The 14,339-nt window shown below is 42.4% G+C and overlaps 1 protein-coding gene and 1 long non-coding RNA gene across 3 annotated transcripts in view; one reads left to right on the top strand and one right to left on the bottom strand.

The window, feature by feature from the left end:
• Positions 1-1,655: 1,655 nt before the first annotated feature.
• LOC116980844 lies at positions 1,656-5,299 on the bottom strand. The gene is made up of 2 exons (XR_004414076.1): positions 5,211-5,299; positions 1,656-2,142 (listed from the first exon to the last, which is right to left on the bottom strand). It is a non-coding gene; the product is annotated as an uncharacterized LOC116980844 (long non-coding RNA).
• The window catches only part of wars2 (tryptophanyl tRNA synthetase 2, mitochondrial), a 56,438-nt gene continuing 47,380 nt past the window's right edge, over positions 5,282-14,339 (top strand). Inside the window, exon 1 of one of the 2 annotated variants that reach the window (XM_033033450.1) lies at positions 5,282-5,389. In XM_033033450.1, coding sequence (XP_032889341.1) covers positions 5,297-5,389 — 93 coding nt within the window. In that variant the 5' untranslated portion in view covers positions 5,282-5,296. Of the gene's footprint in view, positions 5,390-9,034; positions 9,110-14,339 lie in introns of those variants that run through there. The other variant, XM_033033451.1, reaches the window with a different exon arrangement.

The following is a 14,339-nucleotide window of genomic DNA, read 5'->3' as shown; positions in this document are numbered from 1 at the left end:
GTGAATAACACTGAACACATGTCTACTAAATTGTGAATAGTTTTATTGACCTGTCAGTGCCCTTAATGTGGTTTGAAAATATAGTTTGGAAATGCTAAAGCTGTGTTGCCTTTGGTTTGGAAATGCTAAAGCTGTGTTGCCTTTGGTTTGGAAATGCTAAAGCTGTGTTGCCTATGGTTTGGAAATGCTAAAGCTGTTTTGCCTAATTAAAGTTGCCTTCCCTTCTATATAATTAAAAGTCTAATCTTGACCACTTCCTGTTTGCGCTTTATATTGATTTTAGAAAAAGCGCTATCATGTACGGCTGTGATTTTTTTGGCCATCTTACTCAGAGTCCCCCTCCGCTCATCAGGCGCCGAGGAATTTTCCCATCGATGAAAAATAAAAAAGTTATTAATGTTTAAAAAATGTTGAGATTCTCTCTCTTGTCAATCACGCCATGAAGGCCACGCCCCTTCTGGTGGGAGGGGGGGAGAGTCTATAAAACCCAGAAGTATGGGTGTGGCTCAGTCTCTGCAGGATGAAAGAGGGAGAGGTCACGACTCGCTGTCTTTAGTGGCCTTGCACCCGGCTTGAAGTGGTAAGAAACTGCACTTGAATTTTGCGGCCTTGCACCCTGCTTGAAATGGAATTTCAAGGAATAGCCGTGAGTCAACTGCTAGCCCACCAGCCGTGAGTGAGTGAGCTGCCAGCACAACAGGCTTGAGAGACTGAGCCGCCAGCCTAAGAATCCATTCGGCCCACAATGTTCATACTAGCCCTCTGGAAACCAGTCCCTTCAGCCCACAACACACATACTAGCACTCCAGAAGGCCCCTACTGGCCACCAATATTGAAATTGGTGGAGAGGTTGAATATTGCATTGGGGGACCAGCCCTCCCATGTGATGCTGGGACCTAATGGGTCCCACTTAGTCTAGCATATATATATATATTGTTTACAGAGTATTCTGTTATGCTGTTGCAAATAAGAATGTCATAGTTCGGTTTGGGACATATGACAATAAAACACTTTTGAGTCTCTTCACTCACTTGAAAAAGTGTGGAGTGTTGTTGATTCATCACCTAAAATTGAAGAATTTAATGTTCATAACGTTTGGTTGTAAACTACCCAAACTGAATATGTAGTTGGCATCTAGGGATCCAAGGTGGATAAGACAACTGACTGGCTGGCTGTATTCCTCCATGTTTTATACCACATCTATGTGACCGTGGAGAAGAATTACTCTTTGATTATTCAATGCAAGAGGCCTTAAATAACCATTAGGAACTGCAGAAAACCATGATCGAGTGCAAGCACTTTGTACATTACATAGTTTGATGTTTCCCTTCATGGTTAAGAAGTGAGGCAGATTTATTTATTTCTTGATTGATGTCACGGTGGCGACCCAAAACATCTTATAAATTATTTAAAGCAAAGCAGGAAGCTACAAGTTCAAATTGGTGAAAGATCAGTTAACTGTGAGGTCAGGAAAGATTTTTTCATGTGGAGTAGTCGATACTTTCCAAATTTATTAGAATGATGAAGGAAATGCAAAGCAAATGTATACTCTGGGAATTCCATTTTGATGAATAGGGTCAGAATGGTTTTTCTTAATTCAATGTTGTGATTAAAACTAACATGAAGATATTACAGTATTCACATATTGAAAATGATCCCATGAAATACTTTTTTTTAAATAGTCAGTTTAATGTGTACAAATACAAGTCAAGAGCATTTAATTGTCATATGTACCAACAGAACTATGAAATTCCTACTTGCAGCTGCATAACAGTTCTATAAACTCAATACATACAGATAACATATAATTAAAAATACTATAAATGAACAACTGTATTACTAGGTAACTATATAATACACAAAAAACCCGTAATGCAGCTAAAGACACAGTCCATAGAAGATCGTAGTTGCTGAGGTTAGTGTCACGTGTTCAAGAGTCTGGTGGTTGCTGGCCTGGGACTGTTCTTGAACCTGGTGGTCAGTTTTCAGGCTCCTTAGCCTCCTCCTGATGGTAGCAGCAAGATGAGAGTGTTGTCATCTTTGATGACAATGGCTGCCGTTTTGCGGCAGCACCTCGGGTAGATCCATTTGATTATGGCCAAAGCACAAAATGCTGGGAAAACTCAGCAAGTTAGGCAGCATCTGTGGAAGGAATTGATAGTCTGAAGAAGTGTCCCAACCCAAAACGTCACTTGTCCCTCTTCCCTTTTTGTCTACCTATTGTACTCGAGTTTGACTTGATTGTATTTATGTAAAGTAGTATCTCAACTGATTGGACAACATGCATAACAAACCTTTTCACTTTATTTCGGTACATGTGACAATAATAAACCTAAACCATTTCCTCCACAGATGCTGTCTGACCCGCTGAGTTCCTCCAGCACTCTTGTGTATTGCTCAAGATTCCAGTATCTGCAGTTCCTTGAGCCTCCTTCAATGATAGTGCCATCATTCTTCACATCATTTTTAACCAGCTCCATGCACCAGCATCACATTTACAATGGGTGTCCCTGCCCTTAAGGGCGTGACCCACTTGGACGATTTTTCAGCAGACTGCCGCGACTGTCAAGTTTGCGGCACTCGCTGAAAAAGCGGGAACTGGAACGGCGAGCGTCAGAGTGGAACACACGCACACACACATCGCAAAGGCAGGGGCCAGGGAAAGCGGGGGAGCGCTGTCTGAAATTCACACGGTGCAAAGCCAAGATGGTACAGACACACACCACGATGAACAGGAAGGTTAAGATGGCTAGCACAGTGTACGGTAAGTCCTTTAAAAGAGGGGGGGAGGGGAGAAGGCGGGAGAAGGAGTGGAGACACATTTAAGAAGCCAGACAACTTTTAATTAGCCAGAGATACAGCTGTGAAGTTCGGCGGGCATTTAGCATTACCGGTTGGTTCTCCTTGATTCTGAAAACTCGTGCTTACTTTTTTTTCCCCCCAATGAGCCAATGAAAATGCCGGTCAGCAAAGGCGATCAACTAAAACTACCTACGACTAGCTCGACTACCTATAACTACATGGCGACCACACTACAACTGCACCTATGACTACAAAAGTATCGATTTTCTCCATGGCGACCAATGTTTGGTCGCAGAAAAATTTTCAACATGTTGAAAATTTTTCGCCGACCATAGGGGGTGTGCACGTAAGGTCACTGGGTCATAGGGCTTGACACACGGATCCGTTCAATCCATCTGGAGGACATCCGTAACTTCCGGTATGTGTTATTAATGCAAGAAACGCGTACTTTCCTACCTGTTAAAAACCGTCAAAATGTTGAATTTTTGCGCTGTAAAAAATTGTGGAAGTTGGGGTAAGTGTGGGAGACATGTACCCAACTTCAGAATTCCAAAGGTGAAGCAAAATGAATGTAAAGAGAAGCGAGAGCTGAAGGGACAACAGCAGCTAAAGTGCTTGGTGAACATTGGCCGTGCAGATATCGGAATTTAAAATATTGGGAATTATCGGGTTTGCTCACTGCATTTCATCAACTAAGGCATTATTTGTGGTTTTTCTTGATTCCTTTGGTATCAAAAAAGTCTCAGAAGTGATAAATCTGACTGTAAATTTTGCTTCAGAGGCGTTTTCTTTTCGTATGTAAAAACCCACTTGAGAACCATGGGCGATTTTAAAATTTTACAGCCAGATTTATCACTTCTGAAACTTTTTAGATGCCAAAGGAATCAAGAAAAAACACAAATAATGCCTTAGTTGATGAAATGCAGTGAGCAAACGGCCAATGTTCGCCAAGCACTTTGGCTGTTGTTGTCCCTTCAGCTCTCGCTTATATCTTCCGTCATTTCTCCTCACTTTTGGAATTCTGAAGTAGGCTAAATTTCTCTCACGCTTATGCCGATTTCCATAATTATTTACAGCGCAAAAATTGACAATTTCGGCAGGTTTTAACGGGCCCGCTACCCTTGAAACAATGGTCAGTTAAACATTGTTAACATTAAACATTAAACAATTAAAACCGAGATGAGAAGAACTTTTTTCACACAGAGAGTGGTGAATCTCTGGAACTCCCTGCCACAGAGGGTAGTCGAGGCCAGTTCATTGGTTATTTTTAAGAGGGAGTTAGATGTGGCCCTTGTGGCTAAGGGGATCAGAGGGTATGGAGAGAAGGCAGGTACGGGATACTGAGTTGGATGATCAGCCATGATCATATTGAATGGCGGTGCAGGCTCGAAGGGCCGAATGGCCTACTCCTGCACCTAATTTCTATGTTTCTATGTCAGTGCTGACCTGCAGTTCATCGCATGTACACCACTTGGCGTAGCGTAGCAACAGCACGGGTCGTGACCCGACTGCCGTGAAACCTCCCTCCCTATACTGAAGCCGCGACTAGTTCCCAGAACGCGGGAACTCCTCGTGACCATGAAGGAGACTCACCAGGGACCACCAGCGAACATGTGGTGAGCGCAGAGACTCCTGCACTCGCCTAAAAAAGTCGCCCAAGTGGGACAAGCCTATTAGTCATTTCTCTGGACAGGGGTAAGTGGACATGGACAGAGGCAAAGGATCAATTGCAAGATGGTCTTTACTGGTCCCAGAACTGGATCTGCAATCATACATTACAGTCACTGCACTCTTTTAAGTCTTTATTTCAACAGCAGCATTTCTATACCGTTTATCCTGTATCTGTACACTGTGGCATCTTTGCTGTGGACAGCTTGGGTCAATCACGTATAGTCTTTTCACTGACTGGACAACATATAACAAAAAGCTGACTACTGCACCGCGGTACCCATGACAATATTAAACTAAATTAAAATTTAGTTGTTTTTAATCGTTAATAGCCCATTATCTGTTATTTGCACTTTGTCAGTTTATTTATTCATGTGTGTATATATTTATATAATGGTATATGGACACACTGATCTGTTTTGTAGTCAATGCCTACTATGTTCTGTTGTGCTGAAGCAAAGCTTGAATTTCATTGTCCTATCAGGGACACATGACAATAAACTCACTTGAATCTTGAATAAAAGAAAGACTAGACCGTAGACTAACCAAGGACTCATTCACTCTGCTTGTCAGCCACAGTCACAGCCATGCAGCTCTCCACTTTAAGTTTAACCCAAGCATTGGTTTAACAATGTTCCACCAGGCTTGCTCCAGTTTGTAGCATAGCAAATATCCTGTAGGGTCTTTGGTTTGTAGAGTGACTATGACTAAAGCGTGTTTTGAGACGTTTTTAAACCTACCTTGTTCAGGACAACTTCACACAGCAGGGAGGGCCTCCGCGTGACGTCACCCGACCCCAGGGCGACCCTTCACCTTTCAGCCCAAGATGGCGGCGCCGGTGGCGAGGCGGGTTCTCGGCGTTGCCACGTTTAAATGCGGCCTGCAGCGGTTCAGCGGCGAGGCCAGATCTGTCCCCAAGGTATTTACAGCCCCGGTCCCTCCTGTAAAGCGCGTCCCCGCCCGGTGGTTCCTGCGGCCTCTCCGTCCGCGCTCTCCCCCCCCTCCCCCCACGGCCCCATGGTGGACTCAACGCGCATGCGCCGTTCAGGGACAAGCAGACTGATTATTTTCTTATTGTTAGTTTCTTATTATTATATTTTATTATTTTCTTAATTTTATTAATAGTCTTTGTTTTTTATTTACTGTTATTATTCTTGCTTTTTGTTCTTATTATTTTCATTTTATTAATATCATTTATTAAGGTCATAAGGAATAGGGGTAGAATTAGACCATTCAGCCCATCAAGGATACTCCACCATTCAATCATGGTTCAATCATCTATCTCTCCCTCCTAACCCCAATCTCCTGCCTTCACCCCATAACCTCTGACACCCGTACGAATCAAGAATCTATCTTTCCCTGCCTTAAAAAAATACCCACTGACGTGGCCTCCACAGCCTTCTGTGGCAAAGAATTCCACAGATTCACCACCCTCCGACTAAATTTCTCCTCATCTCCTTCCTAAAAGAATGTCCTATAATTCAGAGGCTATAACCTCTAGTTCTAGACTCACTAGTGGAAACATCCTATCCACATCCAGTCTATCCAAGCCTTTCACTATTCTGTATGTTTCAATAAGTTCTTCTAAACTCCAGCGAGTACAGGCCCAGTGCCGACAAACGCTCATCATAGGTTAACACACTCATTCCTGGGATAATTCTTGTAACTCCTCTGGACCCTCTCCAGAACCAGTACATCCTTCCTTGAATATGGTGCCCAAAATTGCTCACAATATTGCAAATGCGGCCTTACCAGCGCCTTATAGAGCCTCAATGTTACATTCCTGTTTTTGAATACAAGCCCTCTTGAAATAAATGCTAACATTGAGTTCGCTTATTATTTTCCTACTGTTATTTATTTACTTATTCTTTACAATTTTTATAATCCTATCATTATTTTTTAAGATTAAGTTCTTATTGTTATTTATGGTTGCCTTTTTTCTTTATTTTCTTATTCTTATTTTTTTACTATTCTTTATTTTCTTATTCTTATTTTCTTAATCTTGTTATTCCTTATTTTATTGATTTTTACTATTATTTATTTTCTTATTCTTTATTTTTATATGGTTAATCTTATTCTTTATTTTTCTTACGTTATTATTGATTGATACTTTATTGTCACGTGTACTTGGTACAGTGAGATTGTTTGTATGCAAGAGTCGCCATGTAATGTGTGCCGACAAAGTTACAAAAGTATTCAATATAGTCCCTCTTCCCTCTCTGCCACTCCCCCATCCGTCAGCCTGCCTGGACCTACCTGATCTCCCAGTAGCTAAACACTTTCATTCCCCATCCCATTCCAACACTGATCTTTCTGTCCTAGGTCTCCTCCATTGTCAGAGTGAGACTAAACACAAATTGGAGGAACAGCATCTCATATTTCGCGTGGGCAGCTTATAGCCCAGTGGTATGACTTCAACTTCAAGTATCTTCAAGTAACCTCTGAATTCACTCTCTTTCCATCCATCCCCCATCCAAGTCGCACCAGCTTCTAATTAGAAACAAAGAAAATAGGTGCGGGAGTAGGCCATTCGGCCCTTCGAGCCTGCACCACCATTCGATATGATCATGGCTGATCATCCAACTCAGTATCCCATCCCTGCCTTCTCTCCATACCCCCTGATCCCTTTAGCCACAAGGGCTACATCTAACTCCCTCTTAAATATAGCCAATGAACTGGCCTCAACTACCTTCTGTGGCAGGGAATTCCACAGATTCACCATTCTCAGTGTAAAAAATGATTTTCTCATCTCGGTCCTAAAAGACATCCCTCTTATCCTTAAACTGTGACCCCTAGTTCTGGACTTCCCCGACATTGGGAATAATCTTCTAGCCTGTCCAACCCCTTAAGAATTTTGTAAGTTTCTATAAGATCCCTCCTCAATCTTCTAAATTCTAGCGTGTACAAGCCGAGTCTATCCAGTCGTTCCTCATATGAAAGTCCTGCCATCCCAGGAATCAGTCCGGTAATTCTTACCTAACAGCTAACAATGGATAATTTCCTTTATCATTGTTACTTTTTGCATATCTTTCATTCATTGTTCCATATCTCTCTACATCATCGTCTTTTTCTCTTGTTTACTTTCCCTTGATTTTCAGTCTGAAGAAGGGTCTTGACCTGAAAAGTCACCCATTCCTTCTCCAGAGATGCTGCTTGTCCTGCTGAGTTACTCCAGCTTGTTGTGTCTTATCTTCCTTTATTATTATTATTATTATTATTATTATTATTATTATTTTTCATTCTTACTATTTTTCATTCTTACTATAACATCCACAAATCCAACCTCCGCAGTTTTGGGGACAGAGCCTTCTCCAGGGCAGCTCCCAGGCTCTGGAACTCCCTCCCCCAACTGATCCGCAATTCCGTGTCCCTCACCATCTTCCAGTCCCGCCTCAAGACCCATCTCTTCACCTCTGCCTATCCTTAGCCCCACGTCCCCCTCCCTTTTCATCTGTGCTTGAATTGCCTCATTGTGTTTTGAATTGTATTCTGTCTTTACTTTGTGTACTAGTCATGTCTCTACTATTTATTTCATTCCGCTAACATGTTTTTCCTCTACTTGCTAAATTTTTGTAAGGTGTCCTTGAGACTCTTGAAAGGCGCCCATAAATAAAATGTATTATTATTATTATTATTATTATCTCAGATGGTTAATGCTGATGTCTTCCTCATTTGCCCAAGTGAGGCCACATATTGCAGGGAGACACTTAGGTTTGAGAGGACATAGGTTTAAGGTGAGAGAGGAGAGATTTAATATGAACCCGATGGGCAACCTTTTCACTTAGGTCACTGGGTATGGGACAAAGTGCCAGAGGAGGTAGTTGAGGCAGATACTCCAACGACATTTAAAAGACACTTGGTCACATATTTGGAGAGGAAAGGTTTAAAGGCCAAACATGGGTAGGTGGAACTTGTGTAGATGGATCATCTTATAACCATATAACCATATAACAATTACAGCACGGAAACAGGCCATCTCGGCCCTACAAGTCCGCGCCGAACAATTTTTTCCCCTTAGTCCCACCTGCCTGCACTCATACCATAACCCTCCATTCCCTTCTCATCCATATGCCTATCCAATTTATTCTTAAATGATACCATAACCCTCCATTCCCTTCTCATCCATATGCCTATCCAATTTATTCTTAAATGATACCAACGAACCTGCCGCCACCACTTCCACTGGAAGCTCATTCCACACCGCTACCACTCTCTGAGTAAAGAAGTTCCCCCTCATGTTACCCCTAAACTTCTGTCCCTTAATTCTTGCTCAGCATGTCCATCTTGCTCAGCATGCACAAGGGATGGAACTCTGACAAGGAACTGCAAATGCTGTAATATTGAGCATAAAGCAAAGTGCTGGAGGAACTCAGCAGGTCAGGCAGCATCTGTGGAGGGAATGACAGATGACGTCTCAAATTGGAAAGGAAGGGTCGTGACCCAAAATGTCGTCTGTCCATTCCCTCCTTAGCCTGCTGCCTGATGTGCTGAGTCCCTCCAGCACTTTATCTGTAGAATCCAAGCTGCCACCAAAGGATTTACAAAGGAATATTCCCTTCTCAGAGTCTGCCTGACCCACTGAGTTCCTACAGCATTGTACTTGCTTCACAAGGAAATAAATGTACACGGCATAGACTAGGTGGGTGGCATGTCATGCTGTATTGTAGCAGTTGTGTCATCTTGCATGTATGGCTCTTGCATTGCACCTGTGTCGAGGGCAAGGGGCTAACTTGAGGGTTCTTTAAAAAAAACACAATATGCAAGATGAACTTTGGTTTATTGCTGTCATGTGAACAAGGCACAATGAAAACTCTCTGCGTGTGGTCCAGGCAGATCGTGCCATACACCTGTGCTGCAAGGTTTGAGGATGCCAGGAATTGCACCAGAGGATGGTGTTTGAATGAGGGCAAGCCTTCACTGTAATCCAAAGCATTAAGTAGGTGCTGCACATTCACTCCATGCAGACCTTGTGGCCTGTTCCGTATAACACTAGTTATTGGAACTACTTAACCTTCTGTTTGGGGGTCCAGTATACAGTACAGTCACAGGAACACTACTTGCTTCCCTCAAACAAGACGTTACTGCGTGTTGAGGATTTACCAACCTCCCACATTGGGAAATCTGCATTTGGCCCGTCATCTCTTCCCAGTTATAAAAGCTGTTTAGTTTAGAGATACAGCGTGGAAACAGGCCCTTTGGTCCACCGAGTCCATGCCATCAATCACCCGTTCACAATAGATCTATGTAATCTCACTTTGACATTAATTCCATGCGCAGAAAAACCATGAGGGTGGAAACAAGGCTGAGGAAAAACTGAGATTAATGCCAGGCTTTGATTTGTTGTATCTGAAGTTATGAGCCAGATGCAACTCTGCACTTAAACCTTTCTTCACTAATTACAATAGACAATAGGTGCAGGAGTAGGCAATTCGGCCCCTCGAGCCAGCACCGCCATTCAATGTGAACATGGCTGTTCATCCCCAATCAGTACCCCATTCCTGCCTTCTCCCCATATCCCCTGACTCCGCTATTTTTAAGAGCCCTATCTAGCTCGCTCTTGAAAGCATCCAGAGAACCTGCCTCCACCGCCCTCTGAGGCAGAGAATTCCACAGACTCGCCACTCTCTGTGAGAAAAAGTGTTTTCTCGTCTCCGTTCTAAATGGCTTACTCCTTATTCTTAAACTGTGCCCCTGGTTCTGGACTGACCCCAACATCGGAAACATGTTTCCTGCTTCTAGCATGTCCAAGCCTTTAACAATCTTATATGTTTCAATGAGATCGCCTCTCATCCTTCTAAACTCCAGAGTATACAAGCCCAGCTGCTCCATTCTCTCAGCATATGACAGTCCCGCCATCCCGGGAATTAACCTTGTAAACCTACGCTGCACTCCCTCAATAGCAAGAATGTCCTTCCTCAAATTAGGGGACCAAAACTGCAGGTGTGGTCTCACTAGGGCTCTGTACAACTGCAGAAGGACCTCTTTGCTCCTATATTCGATTCCACTTGTTATAAAGGCCAACATACCATTCTCTTTCTTCACTGCCTGCTGCACCTGCATGCTTACTTTCATAGACTGATGTACAAGGACCCCCAGATCCCGTTGTACTTCCCCTTTTCCCAACTTGACGCCATTTAGATAGTAATCTGCCTTCCTGTTTTAGCTACCAAAGTGGATAACCTCACATTTATCCGCATTAAACTTAATCTGCCATGCATCTGCCCAGTCCCCCAACCTGTCCAAGTCACCCTGCATTCTCATAGCATCCTCCTCACAGTTCACACTGCCACCAAGCTTTGTGTCATCTGCAAATTTGCTAATGTTATTTTGAATCCCTTCATCCAAATCATTGATGTATATTGTAAATAGCTGTGGTCCCAGCACTGAGCCTTGCGGTACCTCACTAGTCACTGCCTGCCATTCTGAAAGGGACCCGTTAATCCCTACTCTTTGTTTCCTGTCTGCCAACCAATTTTCTATCCATGACAGCACCCTACCCCCAATACCATCTCTAATTTTACCCACTAATCTCCTATGTGGGACGTTTTCAAATTTGTCCTTCTCTGCCACTACATTTACATGCAATCAACTACCCCTTTATTTTTGTTGCCAACTTACAAATTTAGGAAACATTATAAAATAAATATTTCAGAAAGGTGCAGATATGGATATGAAAGGATATGGATTTGTTTATCTTGGCATCATGTTTGGCACAAACATTGAGGGCCAAAGGCCTTTTCCTGCGCTGTACTTTTCTATGTTCTTATATCCAATTATGTAACTCTGCTCTTAAGCTTATAATACTTCCTGTCATAGACACAAAATGCTGGAGTAACTCAGCGGGACAGGCAGCATCTCTGGAGAGAAGGAATGGATGACGTTTCGGGTCGACACCCTTCTTCAGACTCGACCCGAAACGTCACCCATTCCTTCTCTCCAGAGATGCTGCCTGTCCTGCTGATTAACTCCAGCTTTTTGTGTCTATCTTCGGTTCCTTCTTACCCAATACTTCCTGTCATCCATGTTCATCTACAAAAGACACAACGTGCTGGAGTAACTCAGCAGACCAGGCAGCATACCTAGAGAACATGGATAGGTGAGATTTTGGGTTGTGGCACTTCTTTAGATTGAAGAAAAGTCCCAAACTGAAATGTCACCTATCCATTTTTGTGCAGGGATGCTGCCTGACCCGCTATTCGTGTCTTTCTTTGGTAAACCGGCATCTGCGATACCTTGTTTCTACATCCATGTTCTTCTCTTTGTTGTGCACCTCTTTTGTTTTGTACTTCTGTCTGGAATCTTTTTTTTCTGTCACTTTCCCTTTCTTATTTTTCCTCATTTTATGATTGCCATCTCACTTGCCAAAATAATTCCAAAGAGGCTCTCTTTCCCTGAATTACTTAGGAACATTTAATTACAGCCAGATTTTAGGTTTAAAAAACGCGATTTGGTCTCGTCCCTCCCCCCCCCCCCGTCCCCCACACTACAACAACAACAAGCTCTGAATAAAACACGAACCCCAACATAACCAGGCTTTTCAACTTTGAGACATTTTATTCATTTACAGCCAAATTTGACTTAAGGGTGAAAGAATGTTTGTTTTACTTGCAGCATAAAATCTATCAGGCCAGTGAAATCACTTGACATTTGTATTTGGGAACCATATGCTGCACAGATTATTTTGAAGACACATAACATGGGGATAAACTGCTTATATAATACGTCCAAAAAAAAGGAATCCCGTGCATCTCACTAGCCATGGGCTGTAGGCATATTCCTCATGAATTCCTCATAAGTTGTATGTCCAGAAGATTGGACCTGTTCAGGTTGCAAAATACCTTTCTACTTGTAGCAGGAAATGTATTTTTAAAAGATTTCCTAAACTAAGCGAGGGTGTTTTCCAATGGTTTAAGATAGAAATGGAACGGGTTCAAGGTGCTTGCTTTCCCATAATAAGTATACTGCAACAATTATTTGTTTTGAGAGTTTTTTCTCTTTGCTGAGATTCTTATTAGAGCTGGATTAGGTGGCCTTTATGATTGACTAGACCAAGTGGGACCCGTTGGGAGGCCTTGTCCCCCAACGCAACCCAATCCCCCAACGCAATATTCCACCACTCACCCATAGCCCTTAACTGTGCAGGTGCGGCTCATTTCCCCTCGTCCCCAAGCACTTCCTCCTCCTCTTCATGTGTGTGAGGGGAGTGGTGGGGAGGGAAGTGGGGTGTGTGTTGGGGGGGGGGGGGGGGTGTAGAGGGAAGGAGGGGTATGCGTGGACTGGGAGGTTGTTGTGGGGCTTGGTTGTGTGGGCGAGGGGGGGGGGGGGTGAGTTCAGAAAAACGTGGGAAGAGTCATGGAGGGATTGTTGTGGGGGCGGGAGGGTTGAGGGGGTGGGGGTTGTTATGGGGCGGGGTTGTGGGGGGAGAGGGGTGTGGGCGGGGGTGGAGTGAGCCCAGTGAAAAGATGGGGTAAGAGCCATGGGGGTGTTGTTGTGGGGGGGTTGTTGTGCGGGCGGGGGGTTTGTGGGGGGGGGGGGGGGAGTGTAGCAATGTTACAACATTTTGAGATATTAAAAATCAAGTATGCAATTTATCCATCAGATAAAGCATAAAAAGAAGTTTAATTTGACACATAATTCACTTTCATATCTTCAGTATTAAAAAAGTTATGGCCATTTTCATACTCGGAAATTAGCATCTTGTTCCCTATTGCTTTTCCATTGACTTAACACAAAAGCTGTGATCGAGGACAGCCAAAAGCCCATAACTTTCTTAAAAATTAAGAGAACTGAATGAAATTGTCAGTTATTATAGATTGAAGCATTCTGAAACAAATATAGAACATCTTACTTGGATGACCTGAAATTAAAGCATATAATTAGTTAATTACCTAATTGTAGCTAATTACAAAATTGACCGTTGTGACAGAAATAGTAATAAACACCCAGACTGCCTTGAAAATTCAAAAATGTGATATTCTCAAGATCAGAACTTTAATATTATTGTAATATATGCTGCAAGTCCATAACAGATAGGTAAATAAATTACAATTTCTAGCAATAGACCAAGTCTTTATGGAGAAGATCAGTTGCTAGCTGGTACATTGGCATATCATAATCAGTAGCATCATCATACTCCTCAGATTGTAACCAATAAGCAACTCTGTACACCTTGTTTTTCCTCAACTTTTCAATTTTGGCATTGTAAACTACAAGTTTTTGCTCTTCAAACCACACGACATGCCTTTCTGCCCACTACTTTCCCATTAAGAATGTCCTGTAGATTCCAATTTCTTAAGAAAAGGATAATTGTTTTAAATAGCCTAAGTATCCAAATACTAAACTAATCCCATTCACACAAGAAATCACAATATAACATGCTTTTTAAATCTCACTGTCATGAACATATGCCAGATGGAAGGAATTTAATGTTTAATTCCCATAAATTAATCTAGAAACATCTACTTTCAATATAATCAAAATTATTATTTTTTGCACAATAAATATGGCTAAAGCTAATGTGTATATTTAGTATAAAAATATTGATTATACAATTACACAAAATATAGACGATTTAGATGTTCTTATGACATGATTGTCCAAAAAAAAAGAATTGTAATTATCTTTAATCATCTATTTCTGGGTTGGAACGTAGCATTTGCAGTGAATTTGAAGCCCATATCAGCAGGAAAGACACTGCCGGATCGTATGGGGCCCAAATCACATTTTCGCAACGTAAAATTAGATTAAAGCCATCCCAAGAAACAAGATTATATGTAAAATAGCTGACTTACCCTTTGTTTTGTCCCATTCTTGCGATCCGTCACGTCGTAGGCGTTGAGGGCGTTAGAAGTCGCTTTTTATTTTAATCA

The sequence above is a fragment of the Amblyraja radiata genome, chromosome 14 (assembly GCF_010909765.2).
Source record: "Amblyraja radiata isolate CabotCenter1 chromosome 14, sAmbRad1.1.pri, whole genome shotgun sequence".
NCBI classification, from domain to species: Eukaryota; Metazoa; Chordata; class Chondrichthyes; order Rajiformes; family Rajidae; genus Amblyraja; species Amblyraja radiata.
The sequence above is the reverse complement of the archived record's forward strand: the minus strand, read 5'-3'. Positions and strand labels throughout refer to the sequence as shown.